The sequence below is a fragment of the Tachypleus tridentatus genome, chromosome 12 (assembly GCF_004210375.1).
Source record: "Tachypleus tridentatus isolate NWPU-2018 chromosome 12, ASM421037v1, whole genome shotgun sequence".
Taxonomy (NCBI): Eukaryota; Metazoa; Arthropoda; class Merostomata; order Xiphosura; family Limulidae; genus Tachypleus; species Tachypleus tridentatus.
Genome location: NC_134836.1, coordinates 114417977 through 114440107, shown reverse-complemented (window position 1 = coordinate 114440107; position 22131 = coordinate 114417977). Strand labels below are relative to the sequence as shown.

General features: G+C 31.3%; 1 protein-coding gene across 7 annotated transcripts in view; it reads right to left on the bottom strand.

Moving 5' to 3' along the window:
* Nucleotides 1-22131, bottom strand: part of LOC143234402 (nuclear factor NF-kappa-B p100 subunit-like) — a 98260-nt gene that overhangs the window by 33769 nt on the left and 42360 nt on the right. For 4 of the 7 annotated variants that reach the window (XM_076471756.1, XM_076471758.1, XM_076471759.1 and 1 more), the window contains exon 2: nucleotides 4758-5046. In XM_076471756.1, the coding sequence (XP_076327871.1) occupies nucleotides 4758-5046 (289 nt within the window). Of the gene's footprint in view, nucleotides 1-4757; nucleotides 5047-17759; nucleotides 18341-22131 lie in introns of those variants that run through there. The other 3 variants (XM_076471755.1, XM_076471761.1, XM_076471760.1) reach the window with 1 other exon arrangement.

Sequence of the window (22131 nt, the reverse complement as noted above, 5' to 3'; positions counted from 1 at the left end):
TTGGGAATATAATTAAAACATTTCTAGATGTAATAAAACACTATAAAAGTAATAAATTATCAATTTCTGTATTTGATATAAATATAAGCAATAACAGTTATTTGGGCATATCTAACCTCAGTTTTTATACTTCCATATAAAGGTCAAATAACAAAGTATTACTGATATGATCAACAAAAGGAAACAATAATAGATCTCAGACATTTTAACACCCAAGTTCATCACTGGTCAAGTTAAATAACAAATACATGTGAATGTGATCTCCAGGTAGTGTACGTACCAAGAAAAAATATACAATATCCTAAGCAATTTCAACTATTCCTTCTGAAGGTAGAGTGTACCGTATAGAAAACTGAAATCTTCAAGTCTGTAAGCAAGTCCAAGTAACGAAACATACAGACAACTGGAATCTTCAAGTTTGTGAAACAGAGACAAGTCTTTATGTTTGTAAGCAAGTAAATGAAACATAAGCAAGTCCAAGACAACTGGGATCTTTATGTTTGTAAGCAAGTCCAAGAAATGAAACATAGAGACAACTGGGATCTTTAAGTTTGTAAGCAAGCCCAAGTAATGAAACATAGAGACAACTGGGATCTTTAAGTTTGTAAGCAAGCCCAAGTAACGAAACATACAGACAACTAGGATCTTTAAGTTTGTAAGCAAGTCCAAGTAAATGAAACATACAGACAACTAGGATCTTTAAGTTTGTAAGCAAGTCCAAGTAACGAAACATAGAGACAACTGGGATCTTAAATGTTAGCGAGGAGATCACGCACCAGCGACTCTTAATGGTAACACAGCGAGCTCGAACTTTCAATGTTATTAATAACTTACAAATTAATAATTAATAGCACATTCTTATTAACTTACTTCCTGAAATGGATGTTGTTTTGAATATACATTGGTACCAAAAATTAAAGATTAAGTAAATTTGTTATATATTACAAGACATTTCATTGTTATAAAATAATTTTCAAGAGTCTCTTAGTTTTATGCAAGTCATGACTCTAACGGTCAGCCACATGATTTGAAATGCAAAGAGATCTTTATGTGTTTAAGCGCAAAGATACACAATAGGCTATCTATAGTGGATTCACCGCTGAAATCAAGCCACGAAATTTACCGCTATAAACCCTCAAGTTTGCTACTAATACGACAAGAAATGTAAATAATTAGCCACTCAGCTTATGTTCCTCAAGGAACATTTGTTATGTGTGGTTTTTTAAAGTTTTACAATTTAAGGATGCCATAGTTCAGTATGAAGAGGGAGAGAGCAAACAGGCGTCGATGTTGCCTGTTTAAAATAAGAATGCACTGAGCTAACCCCGACCACTCCTTTGACATAACTATTTGCAGAACATATTTAACACGTGGTGTCATCTGATGGAATTCAACGCGTCTCTCGAGTCAAGAGTAGCTTGTAAACACTAAAATGGATCAAGCTCGATGTGCGTGGAGAGCACGAGAGTCGGTAAATATCTTCTTTATTGAACGTGTCGATCTTTTTTTCTTTTTTTTTTCTCACGGTGAGAGGATGGGCGTTGTCGACCATTGAGCTAAGGTCAAGGTCAACTGCACCAGCATATAACAGGTCAGAGTCGAAAGGTGTGGTCCGTATCGTGTGTAGCATTAATAGCACATTCAGTATAACGTAGAAGTTTACAAGTTTATCAGTATTAATCTCTTCTCACACTATACTACCACCTCTGTAATATGTGCCACGCTCTAGTGTAAAAACGGGGTGGATCTGGTTTTAAAATCCCTCGAAATGAATACTTAGGTGCTTATTGAAATGCGACTGATCTATAAAAAAAAGAATAATGTTGGTCCAATGGACATATTATTGGCAACATTTCAGGGAAGCTGTTTTGTTCCTTATTATGAGTAAAATGTATCTCGCCGGACGTTTGAAACAGAGGTTGACCTTGTAGATTGTTTCTAAACATCTGCTTACTGGTAAGGCGTTCAGTTTCGTCTGCGAACATTTGATTCAGTCTCAAAACACGTAACTTACAATGCGATGAGTCAGTATCGATCAGTCATGTAACCTGCGCCTTCTTGTGTTACATGGTAATGTACAAGAGTTCGAAGAACCGTTCCATTGATTTGAAGGCAATTACACATAACTAATGATATAATTCTGCTGTGATTGGCTGGTCAAGAATCATGAACACTTAAAAATACTTTGAACTCTGTGTTTCACTTGAAAGTGTGTGTCCTCTAGTAGCAAAGCTACATCGGGCTATCTGCTGTGTCTACCAAGGGGGATCCAACCCCTGATTTTAGCATTGTAAATCCGAAGACTTACCGCAGTCCCACCGGGGAACCACTTGAAATTGTGGAATAAGACTAGATTATTGTGGTCACAATATACGTTAAGAAATGAACGACCAATCACTTGCATTTTAGGTCACGTGTTTCATCGTAGGGTGTGCGAGAGGGTTAATTTTTTTATTATTTTCAACAGTAATTCTGCTTTGTCACGGGTATGACATCACAAAATGTAATCCCATTTAATTGTTATGAGAAATATATGATACTAATCTTAAATACACTGTGTAATATTCATTTCATATAAACTTTACTATTTAATGTTATCTCCAACTCAAAATAACAATAATAAATACAACTGCAATAGATATCATCATCAAATTATATATATATTGCGAACCGTGGTATCTATTTGAGCGTTCGTGTGTCTTCAGTTGTAAAAGCTACACAAGTAGGCCTAACAATTACTTTTGAAATAACAGAATAACTGGCACGACTTGTATTTTGCAATCAGGATATTCTACACTAGGATTAAATATGGTGTCATTTCAAAATGTAACGTAACTTAAAGAATAAAAAAGTCAACTTACTGCTCTTAGCATGACTGAAATTTTCAACAATTACTTTTAGAGGTGGGTGGTATAAGTAGTTCAGAACTTTGAGTGAAACCAAGAGTATCACACAGTTAACTTTTTTAAAGATAGTGGTTCTAAAAACTGAATGATTTTTTTCTCGAAAGTATAACTCGGAGAAGCAAAGTTCGCAACACAGAGCAAAACATTCAATGGTATAAAGCCCACGAAATAATTTAAACTGAAACATTAAACTTTTCCCGTCATTAGGGGCGGGTATTTCTGTTTCTGATTTTCTAATGATGACAACATCTGCTCTATCCAATCAGAATTTTGTGTGTTGGAGATCAGTGCTAACTTTTGTTGTTGTTGTTGTTGTTTTATCAGTTTCAGTTTAAATTATGTTATTAAAAAAATACCCAAGTTTTTGTTCAGTTCTAAATACGACATATTTTTTAATAAAAGTGTTAGCTTTATCCCTGGTGTACAGACGTTTACTCTTATATCAATTAAAATTACAGCCCCACTTTAAAAGAAATGTGTCTGACTCGACATTAAGAAAGATGTTTCTATGTTCTTTTAAAAACACAGGAGGCATTTTTTACATCACACTGTGCACACTGTTGTACTAAATATCTGTGTTGGAATTAGGAGATAATCGGGAACTATATTATCAGGAATAAAAACATTTTAGAATTTGACAAAATCTCAGTAAGTTTGGTCATTTTGGAACAAGGAACGCCCTCTATGGGCATTTAAATGTCCATGTTGCGTAACAACATCATTAGGCTTAACCAAGCTTCATCACCCAAAATGAACTGATTAAGTAAGCGAACAAATAACATTTTTATTTCAAAGGAAGGGAAAAGGAACACTATGTTTTAGCAGTAAGACTCCTTAGAATGTAATATAATATCAAACTTGTTGAAACAGACATAACACTTAAAAGTGACAATGATTTGAAACAGCCATATTAACCAGTGTTCCCAGAGTCAGAGAAACAACAGGAACTGTGTTATTTGTCAGTACTGTTGCATGCAGTATTTCACACGTTCACACACACATAAACGTTTTTCGCCGAATCTGATGTTTCAGTTCAATTTGGATTTAATCTATGTGCATACTCCAATTAGGTTTAATTATTATGATTATATGTAAATTGTTTCATAATTTTTAAAACTCTTTTTCGATGAAAAATGAAATTAATTAGCGGATTCACGAATGTGTGTGGACCACGTGCGACCACATGGGGAGGAGGGGGTCGTTAAAATTTGTTTCGTTGTTTTTATCACTTAACATATTGATTTCCCCACAGGTGAGTTTCAATAGATTTTGTTTGTTTTGGAATTTCGCACAAAGCTACTCGAGGGCTATCTGTGCTAGCCGTCCCTAATTTAGCAGTGTAAGACTAGAGGGAAGGCAGCTAGTCATCACCACCCACCGCCAACTCTTGGGCTACTCTTTTACCAACGAATAGTGGGATTGACCGTCACATTATACACCCCCACGGCTGGGAGGGCGAGCATGTTTAGCGCGACGCGGGCGCGAACCCGCGACCCTCGGATTACGAGTCGCACGCCTTACGCGCTCGGCCATGCCGGGCCAGTTTCAATAGAAGTCCGATCGTTGAGAAAGATCGTAATTGAGAAAAAACATACGATGGGTTTGAAAGTTTAGGTTTAAACAATCCGGCACTGGTTTGAAATGTGATAATATATATAATACTTGCTATTCGAATAACTGAATTGAATTAGAAATACCACAACGTGACCCACACATTGATGTTCTGGAGTAGTAATATTTGTCAGCTATTTTACTTCAATAAAATAATTCCTAAGATTGATTTTCCTAAATGTTGGGTTTACAATAGAACATGCTGTGGTAAGAATAACTCTAAGATGGAGGATTTCTTACCTGTGCACGGTGGTTGTAAAGTGTGTATGCGTTCAGGACTAAGAGACGGGCTATAACCATTCTGCACGTGCTGCAAAGGAGGACTGGAGTTAACTCCCACGTGATGAGCCGTTGGTCCAGTGGGTTGTAAAGGTGGGGAAGGATTACAGGTGGAAGTGATAGAAAACGAGTGTTGGAAAGGAGATCCTGAAGTGTTATCCGGAACACAATCGGGGATCATTCCGGCTGTTCCCTGACTTGGAAGCAGCAAACTTGCTGGCTCCCCCATTGAGGAAGGCATGTATCTATCCTGTTGGAAACAAAGATAAAAATTATGAAGTAACATAATATCCATGTAGTAAACGAACGCTAAAAAAGTTCAAACTTTATCCATGTTTACTAAAACTAGTGATGTGTGTGTTATGCTTAAGAACTCTTGAATGGGAGGAAATGACAATATAAAACAACACATTATCCACACCTAAATGACAATATAAAACATTATATTATCCACACCTAAGTGACAATATAAAACAACACATTATCCACACCTAAGTGACAATATAAAACATTATATTATCCACACCTAAGTGACAATATAAAACAACACATTATCCACACCTAAGTGACAATATAAAACAACACATTATCCACACCTAAGTGACAATATAAAACAAACATTATCCACACCTAGGTATATAAAACAACACATTATCCACACCTAAGTGACAATATAAAACAACACATTATCCACACCTAAGTGACAATATAAAACATTATATTAACCACACCTAAGTGACAATATAAAACATTATATTAACCACACCTAAGTGACAATATAAAACATTATATTAACCACACCTAAGTGACAATATAAAACATTATATTAACCACACCTAAGTGACAATATAAAACATTATATTATCCACACCTAAGTGACAATATAAAACATTATATTAACCACACCTAAGTGACAATATAAAACATTATATTAACCACAGCTAAATGACAATATAAAACAATTATATTAACCACAGCTAAGTGACAATATAAAACATTATATTAACCACACCTAAATGACAATATAAAACATTATATTAACCACACCTAAATGACAATATAAAACATATTAACAACACCTAAATGACAATATAAAACATTATATTAACAACACCTAAATGACAATATAAAACAATATATTAACAACACCTAAATGACAATATAAAACAATATATTAACAACACCTAAATGACAATATAAAACATTATATTATCCACAGCTAAATGACAATATAAAACATTATATTATCCACAGCTAAATGACAATATAAAACATTATATTATCCACAGCTAAATGACAATATAAAACAATATATTATCCACAGCTAAATGACAATATAAAACAATATATTATCCACAGCTAAATGACAATATAAAACAATATATTATCCACAGCTAAATGACAATATAAAACAATATATTATCCACAGCTAAATGACAATATAAAACAATATATTATCCACAGCTAAATGACAATATAAAACAATATATTAACAACACCTAAATGACAATATAAAACAATATATTAACAACACCTAAAGTGACAATATAAAACAATATATTAACCACACCTAAATGACAATATAAAACAATATATTAACTACACCTAAATGACATATATAAAACAATATATTATCCACACCTAAAGTGACAATATAAAACATTATATTATCCACACCTAAATGACAATATAAAAACAATATATTATCCACACCTAAATGACAATATAAAACGTTATATTATCCACACCTAAATGACAATATAAAACATTATATTATCCACACCTAAATGACAATATAAAAACAATATATTATCCGCACCTAAATGACAGTATAAAACATTATATTATCCGCACCTAAATGACAGTATAAAACATTATATTATCCACACCCTAAATGACAATATAAAACATTATATTATTCACACCTAAATGACAATATAAAACATTATATTATTCACACCTAAATGACAATATAAAACGTTATATTATCCGCACCTAAATGACAGTATAAAACATTATATTATCCACACCTAAATGACAATATAAAACGTTATATTATCCGCACCTAAATGACAATATAAAACATTATATTATCCGCACCTAAATGACAATATAAAGGCATTATATTATCACGCACCTAAAATGACAAGTATAAAACATTATATTATCCACACCTAAATGACAATATAAAGGCATTATATTATCCACACCTAAATGACAATATAAAACAATATATTATCCACACCTAAAGTGACAATATAAAGACAATATATTATCCACACCTAAGTGACAATATAAAACAATATATTATCCACACCTAAATGACAATATAAAACAATATATTATCCACACCTAAATGACAGTATAAAAACAATATATTAACCACACCCTAAATGACAATATAAAGACAATATATTATCCGCACCTAAATGACAATATAAAACATTATATTATCCACACCTAAATGACAATATAAAGGCATTATATTATCCACACCTAAATGACAATATAAAGGCATTATATTATCCACACCTAAATGACAATATAAAACATTATATTATCACACCTAAATGACAATATAAAACAATATATTATCACACCTAAATGACAATATAAAACAATATATTATCCACACCTAAATGACAATATAAAACAATATATTATCCACACCTAAATGACAAGTATAAAACAATATATTATCCGCACCTAAAATGACATATATAAAACAATATATTATCCACACCTAAATGACAATATAAAAACAATATATTATCCACGCACCTAAATGACAATATAAAACGTTATATTATCCACAGCTAAATGACAATATAAAACAATATATTAACAACACCTAAATGACAATATAAAAACATTATATTAACCACACCTAAATGACAATATAAAACAATATATTATCCACATCTAAATGACAATATAAAACATTATATTATCCACACCTAAATGACAATATAAAACAATATATTAACAACACCTAAATGACAATATAAAACAATATATTAACAACACCTAAATGACCAATATAAAACATTATATTAACTACACCTAAATGACAATATAAAACGTTATATTAACCGCACCTGGGTGACAATATAAAACATTATATTAACCACACCTGGGGTGACAATATAAAACATTATATTAACCACACCTGGGGTGACAATATAAAACATTATATTAACCACACCTGGGGTGACAATATAAAACATTATATTAACCACACCTGGGGTGACAATATAAAAACATTATATTAACCACACCTAAATGACAATATAAAACATTATATTAACCACACCTAAATGACAATATAAAACATTATATTAACCACACCTAAATGACAATATAAAACAATATATTAACAACACCTAAATGACAATATAAAACAATATATTAACAACACCTAAATGACAATATAAAACATTATATTAACCACACCTAAGTGACAATATAAAACAATATATTAACCACACCTGGGGTGACAATATAAAACATTATATTAACCGCACCTAAGTGACAATATAAAACATTATATTAACCGCGTAAGTGACAATATAAAACATTATATTAACCACACCTGGGGTGACAATATAAAACATTATATTAACCGCACCTAGGGGTGACAATATAAAACATTATATTAACCACACCTAAATGACAATATAAAACATTATATTAACCACACCTAAATGACAATATAAAACATTATATTAACCACACCTAAATGACAATATAAAACATTATATTAACCACACCTAAATGACAATATAAAACATTATATTATCCACACCTAAATGACAATATAAAACAATATATTATCCACAGCTAAATGACAATATAAAACAATATATTATCCACAGCTAAATGACAATATAAAACAATATATTATCTACACCTAAATGACAATATAAAACATTATATTAACCACACCTAAATGACAATATAAAACATTATATTATCCACACCTAAATGACAATATAAAACATTATATTATCCACACCTAAATGACAATATAAAACATTATATTATCCACACCTAAATGACAATATAAAACATTATATTATCCACACCTAAATGACAATATAAAACATTATATTATCCACACCTAAATGACAATATAAAACAATATATTATCCACAGCTAAATGACAATATAAAACAATATATTAACAACACCTAAATGACAATATAAAACATTATATTAACCACACCTAAATGACAATATAAAACAATATATTATCCACACCTAAGTGACAATATAAAACAACACATTATCCACACCTAAGTGACAATATAAAACAACACATTATCCACACCTAAGTGACAATATAAAACAACACATTATCCACACCTAAGTGACAATATAAAACATTATATTAACCACACCTAAGTGACAATATAAAACATTATATTAACCACACCTAAGTGACAATATAAAACATTATATTAACCACACCTAAGTGACAATATAAAACATTATATTAACCACACCTAAGTGACAATATAAAACATTATATTAACCACACCTAAGTGACAATATAAAACATTATATTAACCCCACCTAAGTGACAATATAAAACATTATATTAACCACAGCTAAGTGACAATATAAAACATTATATTAACCACAGCTAAGTGACAATATAAAACATTATATTAACCCCACCTAAGTGACAATATAAAACATTATATTAACCACACCTAAATGACAATATAAAACATTATATTAACCACACCTAAATGACAATATAAAACATATTAACAACACCTAAATGACAATATAAAACATTATATTAACAACACCTAAATGACAATATAAAACAATATATTAACAACACCTAAATGACAATATAAAACATTATATTATCCACAGCTAAATGACAATATAAAACATTATATTATCCACAGCTAAATGACAATATAAAACATTATATTATCCACAGCTAAATGACAATATAAAACAATATATTATCCACAGCTAAATGACAATATAAAACAATATATTATCCACAGCTAAATGACAATATAAAACAATATATTATCCACAGCTAAATGACAATATAAAACAATATATTATCCACAGCTAAATGACAATATAAAACAATATATTATCCACAGCTAAATGACAATATAAAACAATATATTATCCACAGCTAAATGACAATATAAAACAATATATTAACAACACCTAAATGACAATATAAAACAATATATTAACAACACCTAAATGACAATATAAAACAATATATTAACCACACCTAAATGACAATATAAAACAATATATTAACCACACCTAAATGACAATATAAAACAATATATTATCCACACCTAAATGACAATATAAAACATTATATTATCCACACCTAAATGACAATATAAAACAATATATTATCCACACCTAAATGACAATATAAAACATTATATTATCCACACCTAAATGACAATATAAAACATTATATTATCCACACCTAAATGACAATATAAAACAATATATTATCCACACCTAAATGACAATATAAAACATTATATTATCCACACCTAAATGACAATATAAAACATTATATTATCCACACCTAAATGACAATATAAAACATTATATTATCCACACCTAAATGACAATATAAAACATTATATTATCCACACCTAAATGACAATATAAAACATTATATTATCCACACCTAAATGACAATATAAAACATTATATTATCCACACCTAAATGACAATATAAAACATTATATTATCACACCTAAATGACAATATAAAACATTATATTATTCACACCTAAATGACAATATAAAACATTATATTATCCACACCTAAATGACAATATAAAACATTATATTATCCACACCTAAATGACAATATAAAACAATATATTATCCACACCTAAATGACAATATAAAACAATATATTATCCACACCTAAATGACAATATAAAACAATATATTATCCACACCTAAATGACAATATAAAACAATATATTATCCACACCTAAATGACAATATAAAACAATATATTAACCACACCTAAATGACAATATAAAACAATATATTATCCACACCTAAATGACAATATAAAACATTATATTATCCACACCTAAATGACAATATAAAACATTATATTATCCACACCTAAATGACAATATAAAACATTATATTATCCACACCTAAATGACAATATAAAACATTATATTATCCACACCTAAATGACAATATAAAACATTATATTATCCACACCTAAATGACAATATAAAACAATATATTATCCACACCTAAATGACAATATAAAACAATATATTATCCACACCTAAATGACAATATAAAACAATATATTATCCACACCTAAATGACAATATAAAACAATATATTATCCACACCTAAATGACAATATAAAACAATATATTATCCACACCTAAATGACAATATAAAACAATATATTATCCACACCTAAATGACAATATAAAACATTATATTATCCACAGCTAAATGACAATATAAAACAATATATTAACAACACCTAAATGACAATATAAAACATTATATTAACCACACCTAAATGACAATATAAAACAATATATTATCCACATCTAAATGACAATATAAAACATTATATTATCCACACCTAAATGACAATATAAAACAATATATTAACAACACCTAAATGACAATATAAAACAATATATTAACAACACCTAAATGACAATATAAAACATTATATTAACCACACCTAAATGACAATATAAAACATTATATTAACCACACCTAAGTGACAATATAAAACATTATATTAACCACACCTAAGTGACAATATAAAACATTATATTAACCACACCTAAGTGACAATATAAAACATTATATTAACCACACCTAAGTGACAATATAAAACATTATATTAACCACACCTAAGTGACAATATAAAACATTATATTAACCACACCTAAATGACAATATAAAACATTATATTAACCACACCTAAATGACAATATAAAACATTATATTAACCACACCTAAATGACAATATAAAACAATATATTAACAACACCTAAATGACAATATAAAACAATATATTAACAACACCTAAATGACAATATAAAACATTATATTAACCACACCTAAGTGACAATATAAAACAATATATTAACCACACCTAAGTGACAATATAAAACATTATATTAACCACACCTAAGTGACAATATAAAACATTATATTAACCACACCTAAGTGACAATATAAAACATTATATTAACCACACCTAAGTGACAATATAAAACATTATATTAACCACACCTAAGTGACAATATAAAACATTATATTAACCACACCTAAATGACAATATAAAACATTATATTAACCACACCTAAATGACAATATAAAACATTATATTAACCACACCTAAATGACAATATAAAACATTATATTAACCACACCTAAATGACAATATAAAACATTATATTATCCACACCTAAATGACAATATAAAACAATATATTATCCACAGCTAAATGACAATATAAAACAATATATTATCCACAGCTAAATGACAATATAAAACAATATATTATCTACACCTAAATGACAATATAAAACATTATATTAACCACACCTAAATGACAATATAAAACATTATATTATCCACACCTAAATGACAATATAAAACATTATATTATCCACACCTAAATGACAATATAAAACATTATATTATCCACACCTAAATGACAATATAAAACATTATATTATCCACACCTAAATGACAATATAAAACATTATATTATCCACACCTAAATGACAATATAAAACAATATATTATCCACAGCTAAATGACAATATAAAACAATATATTAACAACACCTAAATGACAATATAAAACATTATATTAACCACACCTAAATGACAATATAAAACAATATATTATCCACACCTAAATGACAATATAAAACAATATATTATCCACAGCTAAATGACAATATAAAACAATATATTATCCACAGCTAAATGACAATATAAAACAATATATTATCTACACCTAAATGACAATATAAAACATTATATTAACCACACCTAAATGACAATATAAAACATTATATTATCCACACCTAAATGACAATATAAAACATTATATTATCCACACCTAAATGACAATATAAAACATTATATTATCCACACCTAAATGACAATATAAAACATTATATTATCCACACCCTAATGACAATATAAAACAATATATTATCCACAGCTAAATGACAATATAAAACAATATATTAACAACACCTAAATGACAATATAAAACATTATATTAACCACACCTAAATGACAATATAAAACAATATATTATCCACACCTAAATGACAATATAAAACAATATATTATCCACACCTAAATGACAATATAAAACAATATATTATCCACACCTAAATGACAATATAAAACAATATATTATCCACACCTAAATGACAATATAAAACAATATATTATCCACACCTAAATGACAATATAAAACAATATATTATCTACACCTAAATGACAATATAAAACATTATATTAACAACACCTAAATGACAATATAAAACAATATATTAACAACACCTAAATGACAATATAAAACATTATATTAACCACACCTAAATGACAATATAAAACATTATATTAACCACACCTAAATGACAATATAAAACATTATATTATCCACACCTAAATGACAATATAAAACAATATATTATCCACAGCTAAATGACAATATATTATCCACACCTAAATGACAATATAAAACAATATATTATCCACAGCTAAATGACAATATAAAACAATATATTATCCACACCTAAATGACATATCTATCACAGACGAAGCTTTTGGCACAATAACAACGCTCTTTAGGCCTGCTAGGATAAGACAGATATAGTGGGTTTCTATATACTATTGATATTAGCCAGTTATACTTGACTACGTGAACTAGATTTTGAAGTTATATATATATAAATTACAAACAGTCTAATAGCTGTAACAAGTAACCCTTCACAAATCTTAACGCTTTGAAAGTATCGTGTGTTTTCAGTTTTCCTTCCCCTGTTGGGACAGCGGTGGCTTTATGGACCCACAATGCTAGAGTGGCGCTAAACTAAAAATATTCTCTTCTCAACCAGAATGTATCGTCAGCTTATAAATGAACACAGTTTTATCTGTTTCTCAATGATGGTTGGAACATAGACATACAAAAGTTGGATGTTGACGCAAAATGAAAATCGGTAATCACGTCATCCCATGACGTACGGAAACTGGATTTATCTGTAATTAAATGACACTTTTAGTTGTTTCCTCTGTAACGGTGTTCGAGCCCTAATCATGCAGTGTTATCAGTGTTATCAACGTGTGATCATTCACTTTTTTAACAATCCACTTATGGTGTTAACAACAGTAAACTTGTACAAATAAGAATGCCATTAGCCGAAGTCTTACTCATATCCCTACCATATACCTGATACTGAGTGTTGTTTTTTTTAACATGTCACTTATGGTGCTCACACCAGCAAACTTGTACAAATAAGACATTAACCAAAGTCTTTACTTTTCTAAGTTTTCTTTTATTACTGTAAAATGAAAAATTAGCTGAATGTTAAATCTCACTTCCATTCTTTCGTCTTAAACCAAATCAACATTCTCCACCGCGGAGAATAGAGGCCTAGATTTTAGTGTTGTAAGTCTATAGACTTACCGCTGTCCCACCGGAGGACACATCAGTTCCAGTTGAACGTGTTTACTTGCTCTTAAGCGCGAAGTTCCATAGTTATATACCTTCGCACTTACCGCTCAGCCACTGCAGGAATTTCCAATAATAACAATAAAATGTTTTTAATCGTGCTATTAACCAGTAATACTAACAGACTTCAAAGTCCTAACACGAGTCTCAGCTGTTTTACAAAATTAGCTAATCGTGAAAGGTATTTTTCTAGTGATTTTTCCAGAAAAACCTTCTCAACCAGGAACACCCTTTCGGGAGATGAAACCATCGGACCCACGGAACGCATATAAAACTTACTAAAAAGCAATCTGTTGAAAAGTCTCAACCAATGAGTGTGTTACTTTACTATTATTTTTCAACCTCCATTCACTTTCAAAGGTAACTCGAAAATTTTATAGTATAACTCACGTGGTAATAGTTTTCAGATTTGTGTTTTTTAATTTCGCGCAAACCTACATGACGGCTATCTGTGTTAGCCGTCCCTAATTTAGCAGTGTAAGACTAGAGAGAAGGCAGCTAGTTATCACCACCCACCGCCAACTCTTGGGTTACTCTTTTACCAACGAATAGTGAGAGTGAGATAACACCCCCACGACTGAAAGGACGAGCATGTTTGGTGTGACGAGGATTCGAAACCCCTGTCCACCTGGAATAGTCCTTAGAATCAGAATTCATTGTGTAAAAAATCCCAATTTTTATTATTAAAATATGCTTGGAACTAGACAGCTTTAGCTTAGGTCTGAAATAACTTACACGTACCAGTACATTTAATAGCATGCATATAAAAGTTTTAACCTCTTAATCACCCCGTACTGGTACAGCAGTATGTCTGCAAAGTTATAGTGACGGAGATCGAGGTTTGATACCTGCAGTGGGCAGAGCACAGATAGATAGCTCTTTGTGTAGCTTTGAGCTCAGCAACAAACGACCACCTTTTGGTATCAATAAGCTCGGCTTACTTTATAAATATGTATAGTTGAATCTGTCGGTAAGTTCGAATGAGTCAATGATGCAGAAATGGTATTCAAAACAACACTTCGTGTTACACACAACTGTCTGTTTCTTTTGTGCGGTTTAGGAAATGTTTCTTCTATTACTGAAGGCTCAACATCCATTTCCCGATGTTCTGACTGATGTAAAAAACCCGGATGCTGTTTAGATAGGTCCCTTCGTGTGATGTATGCAAAATAAGACGGTTATATGCTGAATATACAGGACGAATAAAAATATTAGAGTGAATACCAGGAAATATATGTGGGGACGGATAATATAATATCACATGATACTAAGTTTATTATTATTATTTTCCAAAAAGGACACGATTGAACTCCAATAGCGTTTCTTACGGCATCAAATATCGTGGTATTTCAAACCAAATAAAAATATCTATAATTTTGACACAAAATGAAACCCTTTCACACTTATTATTAAATTAAACCATACCTATTTTTTATGGAATTAAATTGTGTAGTAACTTTTGTTGAGTTAAATCGTAGAGTATTTTTTGTAGAATTTAATCAGTTGTATTTCGTATGTGTTTTTCATTGAATTTAATTCTATAGTGTTAAATATACGTAATTAAATAATGAAGTGTGTTTTTGCTGAATGGAAGCTTGTGGTATTTCTTAATAAATAGAGTTAAACACTGTTTTCCCATAGAGTAATGATTACAAGGAGTTATTTGTTATTACTTAATAGACATATTTTTGCTCTGTTGATATGGTGTTTCTTGCTGAATGGACCAGTGTGGTGTATCTTAATAGATATATTTTTGCTCTCTTGATGTGGTGTTTCTTGCTGAATGGATCAGTGTGGTAATTCTTAGCAGAAGGACTTTTGTGGTGTTGGTAAAGAAAAGAATTTTGCAGTGTTGCTATAAAGAATTCACGTAAATGATATTTTTTATATTATATTTCTTAATCATTGAACGGGTGCGGAACTGTTTTAAACAATATTTCCCGAACATTTCAAATAACAAAACCTGTAATAAAGTTACTAACATATTAACGTTTCGGGACAACTAGACGATACACACTTCACGAGACTGTGGCTGTAGACACGTCTTATTTGCAGGTTTCTTTATTTTTTTCATCTATTACAATTGCGAATGCACATACACTTAAGACGTTGTTTGTTTGCTTGTAAGTAAGCAACAAAGGTACACAATGTGCTATCTGTGATCTGTCCGCCACGAGTATCGAAACCCAGTTTCTAACCCAGTCTGCAGACATCGCTGGGGGGACGTTTAAAAAGTTTAAAACGGCTCCTTTTCATGGAGAAAATATTTGAAACATTATCAAGTATTTATCGTTTCTACATTTCGCTTTTGAAAATATTTTATTGTTACGATTATTTGTGAACTAATTTTGAATGCGATGAACATTTGTCAGTGAACAACAAAACAAGTTTAATAATGACTATACGAAAGTTAGTAGATCGTAAAGATTTGGCGTTTCGATTCTTAGAACACATTGAAAGATATAAACAGAAAACAGATATTAAATGATACTGTTGGAGACGTAGCAGCTCAAAAATCGTGAACTTTTGACCATGTGTCAAGTATTAAAATTCAAAAGAAAAAAGAACGATTAATGTTAACTACATAGGACGTGATTAACACTTTTAATGAGAAACTAAAATGATGTGGTATCGTTTGCTGAATTTGATCTATAGTGATCAAAGCGATGTGGCATCGTTTGTTGAATTTGATCAATACTGATCAAAGCGATACGTCATTATTTATTGAGTTTGGTCTATGGTGATCATCGTTTGTTAAACTGGATCGATATTGATTTTCAATTAGTTTTTTATCGATATCAGCTCAAAGTATCAGTGATTCTGAGTCAAGTCTCCGGACTTACAGTGTTAAAAATCGGACTCTGATACCCACTCTGGCCGTAACACAAGTAGTCCATTACGCAGCTTTGTATTTAACAGTTATAACACCTTTTCTTAACGATATTGCCCCCTCATACACCCAGTGGTGTCCATTACGCAGCTTTGTATTTAACAATTATAACACCTTTTCTTAACGATATTGCCCCCCTCATCCACCCAGCGGTTCAGCGGTGACCCTAAAGGTTTATAAAAATATAACATTTGAGCTCTTTAAATACACAGAAACAGAATTACCAACCCATCGAAGGTAGCGAATGATTTAATTTTTTTTTTCTTTTCCAAACCAGTACAATGTTATGTAAACGACAAAACTCACCATCATTGGTTCATGATACTCCATATAGTTGATCTCATGTTGCGGTCTCGAGGCAAATATGCACGAGGCGTAAGTTGCCATTGTAAGCTGCGAGTCACTTATCTTTACTTGACTTTACTTCGCAATCCGTTGACGGCTAATTCTACGAGTCGACTTTAAAATCGAAATTTTATCATGTCATTATCGGTCATCGGATTAACAGTAACTATACATAGTTTGCGAAGTCGACACTGAAACTTAGAGCTTGCACCCCAAAACTAGGTAACGTACGAATGAACCGAAAAAGACAAACTAATTTCCGTTCTATGACTTCACGCTCGAACGGGTTTCCCTTCATATCCCGTACGCCCACATTATCGTATTGATCTATCGATTATCAATACATATATATGACACAGTATCAAAACACACCTTCGGTACCGATATTAATATATCTGGCGATAAAATATAATTCGTTAAGATATAAGCCAACAGGACTAAAGTCTCGAATATCGTAAGCTAATATCACGTTGAACGACAAATCTGCTTCGTGCCCTATCCACTAATGGTACATTATCCGGTATACGTCGTACTTATATTTCTCATCATGTGATAAAACAGAGGTATATTAACTACATTATGACATGCGTAGAACATTTAATAAACACACCTTTTGGTTTACATGTAGAGGGGGGGATAAGATAGTTGCTGAGCTGAGTGATGAAGATTCTTTAGTTTGCATAATTTCGGAACTGCAAGGGCAGCTTTCCTGTATGACAAACCTTGAACAATCAAACAGTAGGCCAATCATATGGTTTTGCTATTAATCGCTATTAAAACACTCCCCGAAAAAAGAAAGTTTTTAACACCATAAGATTACAAAAGATTAATCTCATACTTTCAGCCTTAAGCAGTACAACTTGCCACCAACCAGCGAGAAACCAGGTCATGACGTAGATTCTCTTGGGTTTTTAACCCCACGTGACCTCCCCGTGCGCGAAACCTTCAAAATTTACCTGCGTTCGAAAACCTGACCGTGAAAGTGAGAGGAGAAAAGTAGGACAGATGCGTGCGTTGGTGAGAGTAATAACATTCACTGCAGATTCAGTGTTTTCAGGAAGTGTCCAACTACATCAATTATAACAGATTCAGTGTTTTCAGGAAGTGTCCAACTACATCAGTTATAACTATTGTAACGCCTGCTTCATCAGATTACACAGAAGCTAATAAATGATTTCACTGTGATTCGTCGTCAAAAGGAACTGTGCTTAAAATTACTTTCACAGGATATTAGATTTACTGCAGGTTTATAGACCACTGTTCACCGGATGTTAGATTTACTGCAGGTTTTTAGACCACTGTTCATAGTATGTTAGATTTACTGCAGGTTTTTAGACCACTGTTCACAAAATGTCAGATTTATTGCAAGTTTTTAGACCACTGTTCGTAGTATGTTAGATTTACTGCAAGTTTTTAGACCACTGTTCATAGTATGTTAGATGTACTGCAGGTTTTTAGACCACTGTTCACAAAATGTCAGATTTATTGCAAGTTTTTAGACCACTGTTCATAGTATGTTAGATTTACTGAAAGTTTTTAGACCACTGTTCACAGATGTTAGATTTACTGCAAGGTTTTAGACCACCGTTCACAGGATATCATATTTACTACAAGTCTTTAGACCACCGTTCACAGGATGTTAAATTTACTAGATGTCTTAAGACCACCGTTCACAGGATATGAGATTTACTGCAAGTCTTTAGACCACCGTTCATAGGATGTTAGATTTACTCCAAGTTTTTAGATAACTGTCCACAGGATGTTACCTTTACCGCAAACTTGCACACAGCTTTACCGCAAACTTGCACACACACCCTCGCTGATAAAAAAAAAAAAAAAAGACAGAGAATATAGTATTGTGCTATCGGTATGCGAGATTAGTTAAGCAGTTACGATTTCCAACTGTTACTGTAAGAAAAAATTATCAGAGGTCGCTTTATTTAAAACACATTTTTAAAGCTTGTTTGCTCGTGTCAGAGCAAAGCCACGATAGACTGACCACTGTGTTCACCGTGAGGAATCGAGTCCCGGACTTTGGCGTTGTGAGTTCGTAAACCTATCGTTATCCTACCGAGGGACAACTTAAAAAGCAATTTGACTAGAATTTTATCTCCCAAATACTTGACACTGTGACTGTTTGAGTTGTTACTGAAACGTGTTAACTTTTTCTTTTCTTTTCTGATAACAAACTGTCATCTAACTTTACTTCAATTATTTAGTTTACTTATGTACGATATTAAAAGTTGATATACTTTGAAACAAACAAGGTGAAGTGTGTCTTAATGATTAGTTTACTCGTTAGCAGCCTGGAAAGTCCAAGGTTCGAGCACGCGATACGTTACTGAACATGCTACGCATTTACAGCTGTGGAAGCGTTAAAATTGTAACAGTCAATCCCGATACTTACTTAATTGTAACGTGTAAGCTGGCCAGTTGCTCTCCCTTGGGTCAATAGTTTTAAATTAAAGATAGGCATGCCTAAACTTTGGTGTCTCTTCCCAGTGGCACTGCGATACGTCTGCTTACTCACACCGCTATAAACCGCGTCGATACCCATGGTGGGTAAGAGCACAGATAACCCATTGTGTAGCTTTGTGCTCAATTCAAAACAACAACTCTGGTGTCTTTTCATATGACCATTTGGTCCATGTGATCTATACAGTGTAATTCAGATTGAAAATGTCAAATGCAAAGATTTGTTAAAGGTTAGTAACCAATAATCTTTTAATACCTCGCCATTCCACTTAATTACAAGAACACTCAACAGATGTGTCGAAAAGTTTAAAGTTTAAGTAACAGATAGAACATTTTAACGGTATAAAAATGCTCTTTCAACATTTTACTGCAAAGTTTTCTCCAAAGGAATTCAATAGTTTTATAAGAAACTAAAACTTCAACTGAAACAACTGGTGCCAGACGCGCCTATATACACGTCTTAATTCCATGTTCGTGCCTCGTCCAATAACCTAAAGAAAAATTCTCTCATCGTATTACGTCATACGGATAATTCAACGTATGACTGTTACAGTATCATTTACAAAGAGATCATGTATGTATGACTTAGGCCTATACTGAAATCGAAATTTAGGGGACATGCCCCCCTCAATACAAACATTAAAATCTTATTAATCTTAACACTCCTACGAAAAGTGGGGCCTAATAGGCCCCAAAGCAACTTGAAAGATTATTAATATTAGGCTAATAATTTTGTATTTAAATGAAATTGACATTTAAATCCATTAATGAATGGATTAACGAGATTCCCACTGTCCCTATCTACTATCTAGCGAAACCACAGCCAGGGGAACGGGCTTGGAGAAATCAGGACTAGAAACGTCTTTTCGTAGGAGTGTTAAATGTACACACACACTGTCTGGAATAAAACAGAAAACGTATATTCAAATATATATCATTCTCAGTGGATATAAGGTCACACGTTTTTGTAACAGGACATCCTATTTTTACTCACCCCCTTTCTCAGAACATTGGTGACGTAAGTTCCCTTAAAATGCGTGAGGATATCTGATTTGATACTTAATGTGGTCACGATCCTTTCTAACACTCTATAATTTATTTTTCAACGCACTCTCATTCACGTACGTTTAATATGTTTCATAAAAAAATACAATAAAAGATATTCGCTCATCTTTATATAAAATTACGAGGAACGTTATTGCTAACACAACGAACGCTTGCTTTAAATGGTCTTAAGATTTATATAAAATTAACAGTCTTTTTTCACTGCAGTCTTGCTGAATGCAAGCTAGGAACACGGGTAAATGGTTTATTATACCAGGCATATTTCTCATTAGCACTATACTGTTTATTTAATCGTGTTTCATGAGATAAACTCTTAGTAATATTTTCGTTTTATTTTCTCCACAACCAGTTTTCATATAAATAACCCTGTCTGTCTCTGGCCAGGTTATAATTGTCTTATGAGTATTTACTATATATTTGTTTTAACACCTTATACCAGTGTTACAGTTCTACTGCATGTAGGCACCTTTTATAATAAATTATCATTCAGAGTAGAATAAACTGTTTATAAACAGAAATGTAACTCCATGTTTTCTAAGATTACATAATAAACAAAGATTCGTGTGTTTCTAATTACCTTTCTAAATTAATCGTACGTCTCACTTTGTAAAACAATTGAATTTCGATACTAATTTGTGAGCACAACTCAACTGAATCAATTTTCCTACCCACCGAAATTTCGATAAAATGTCAATCATTACTTGCACAAAATACATGTTTTACATAATGTAGAAATGCTCCACTATCAACTAATTAAACAGTATTAGTTTAATTAAACAGCCTTTAAAACAGT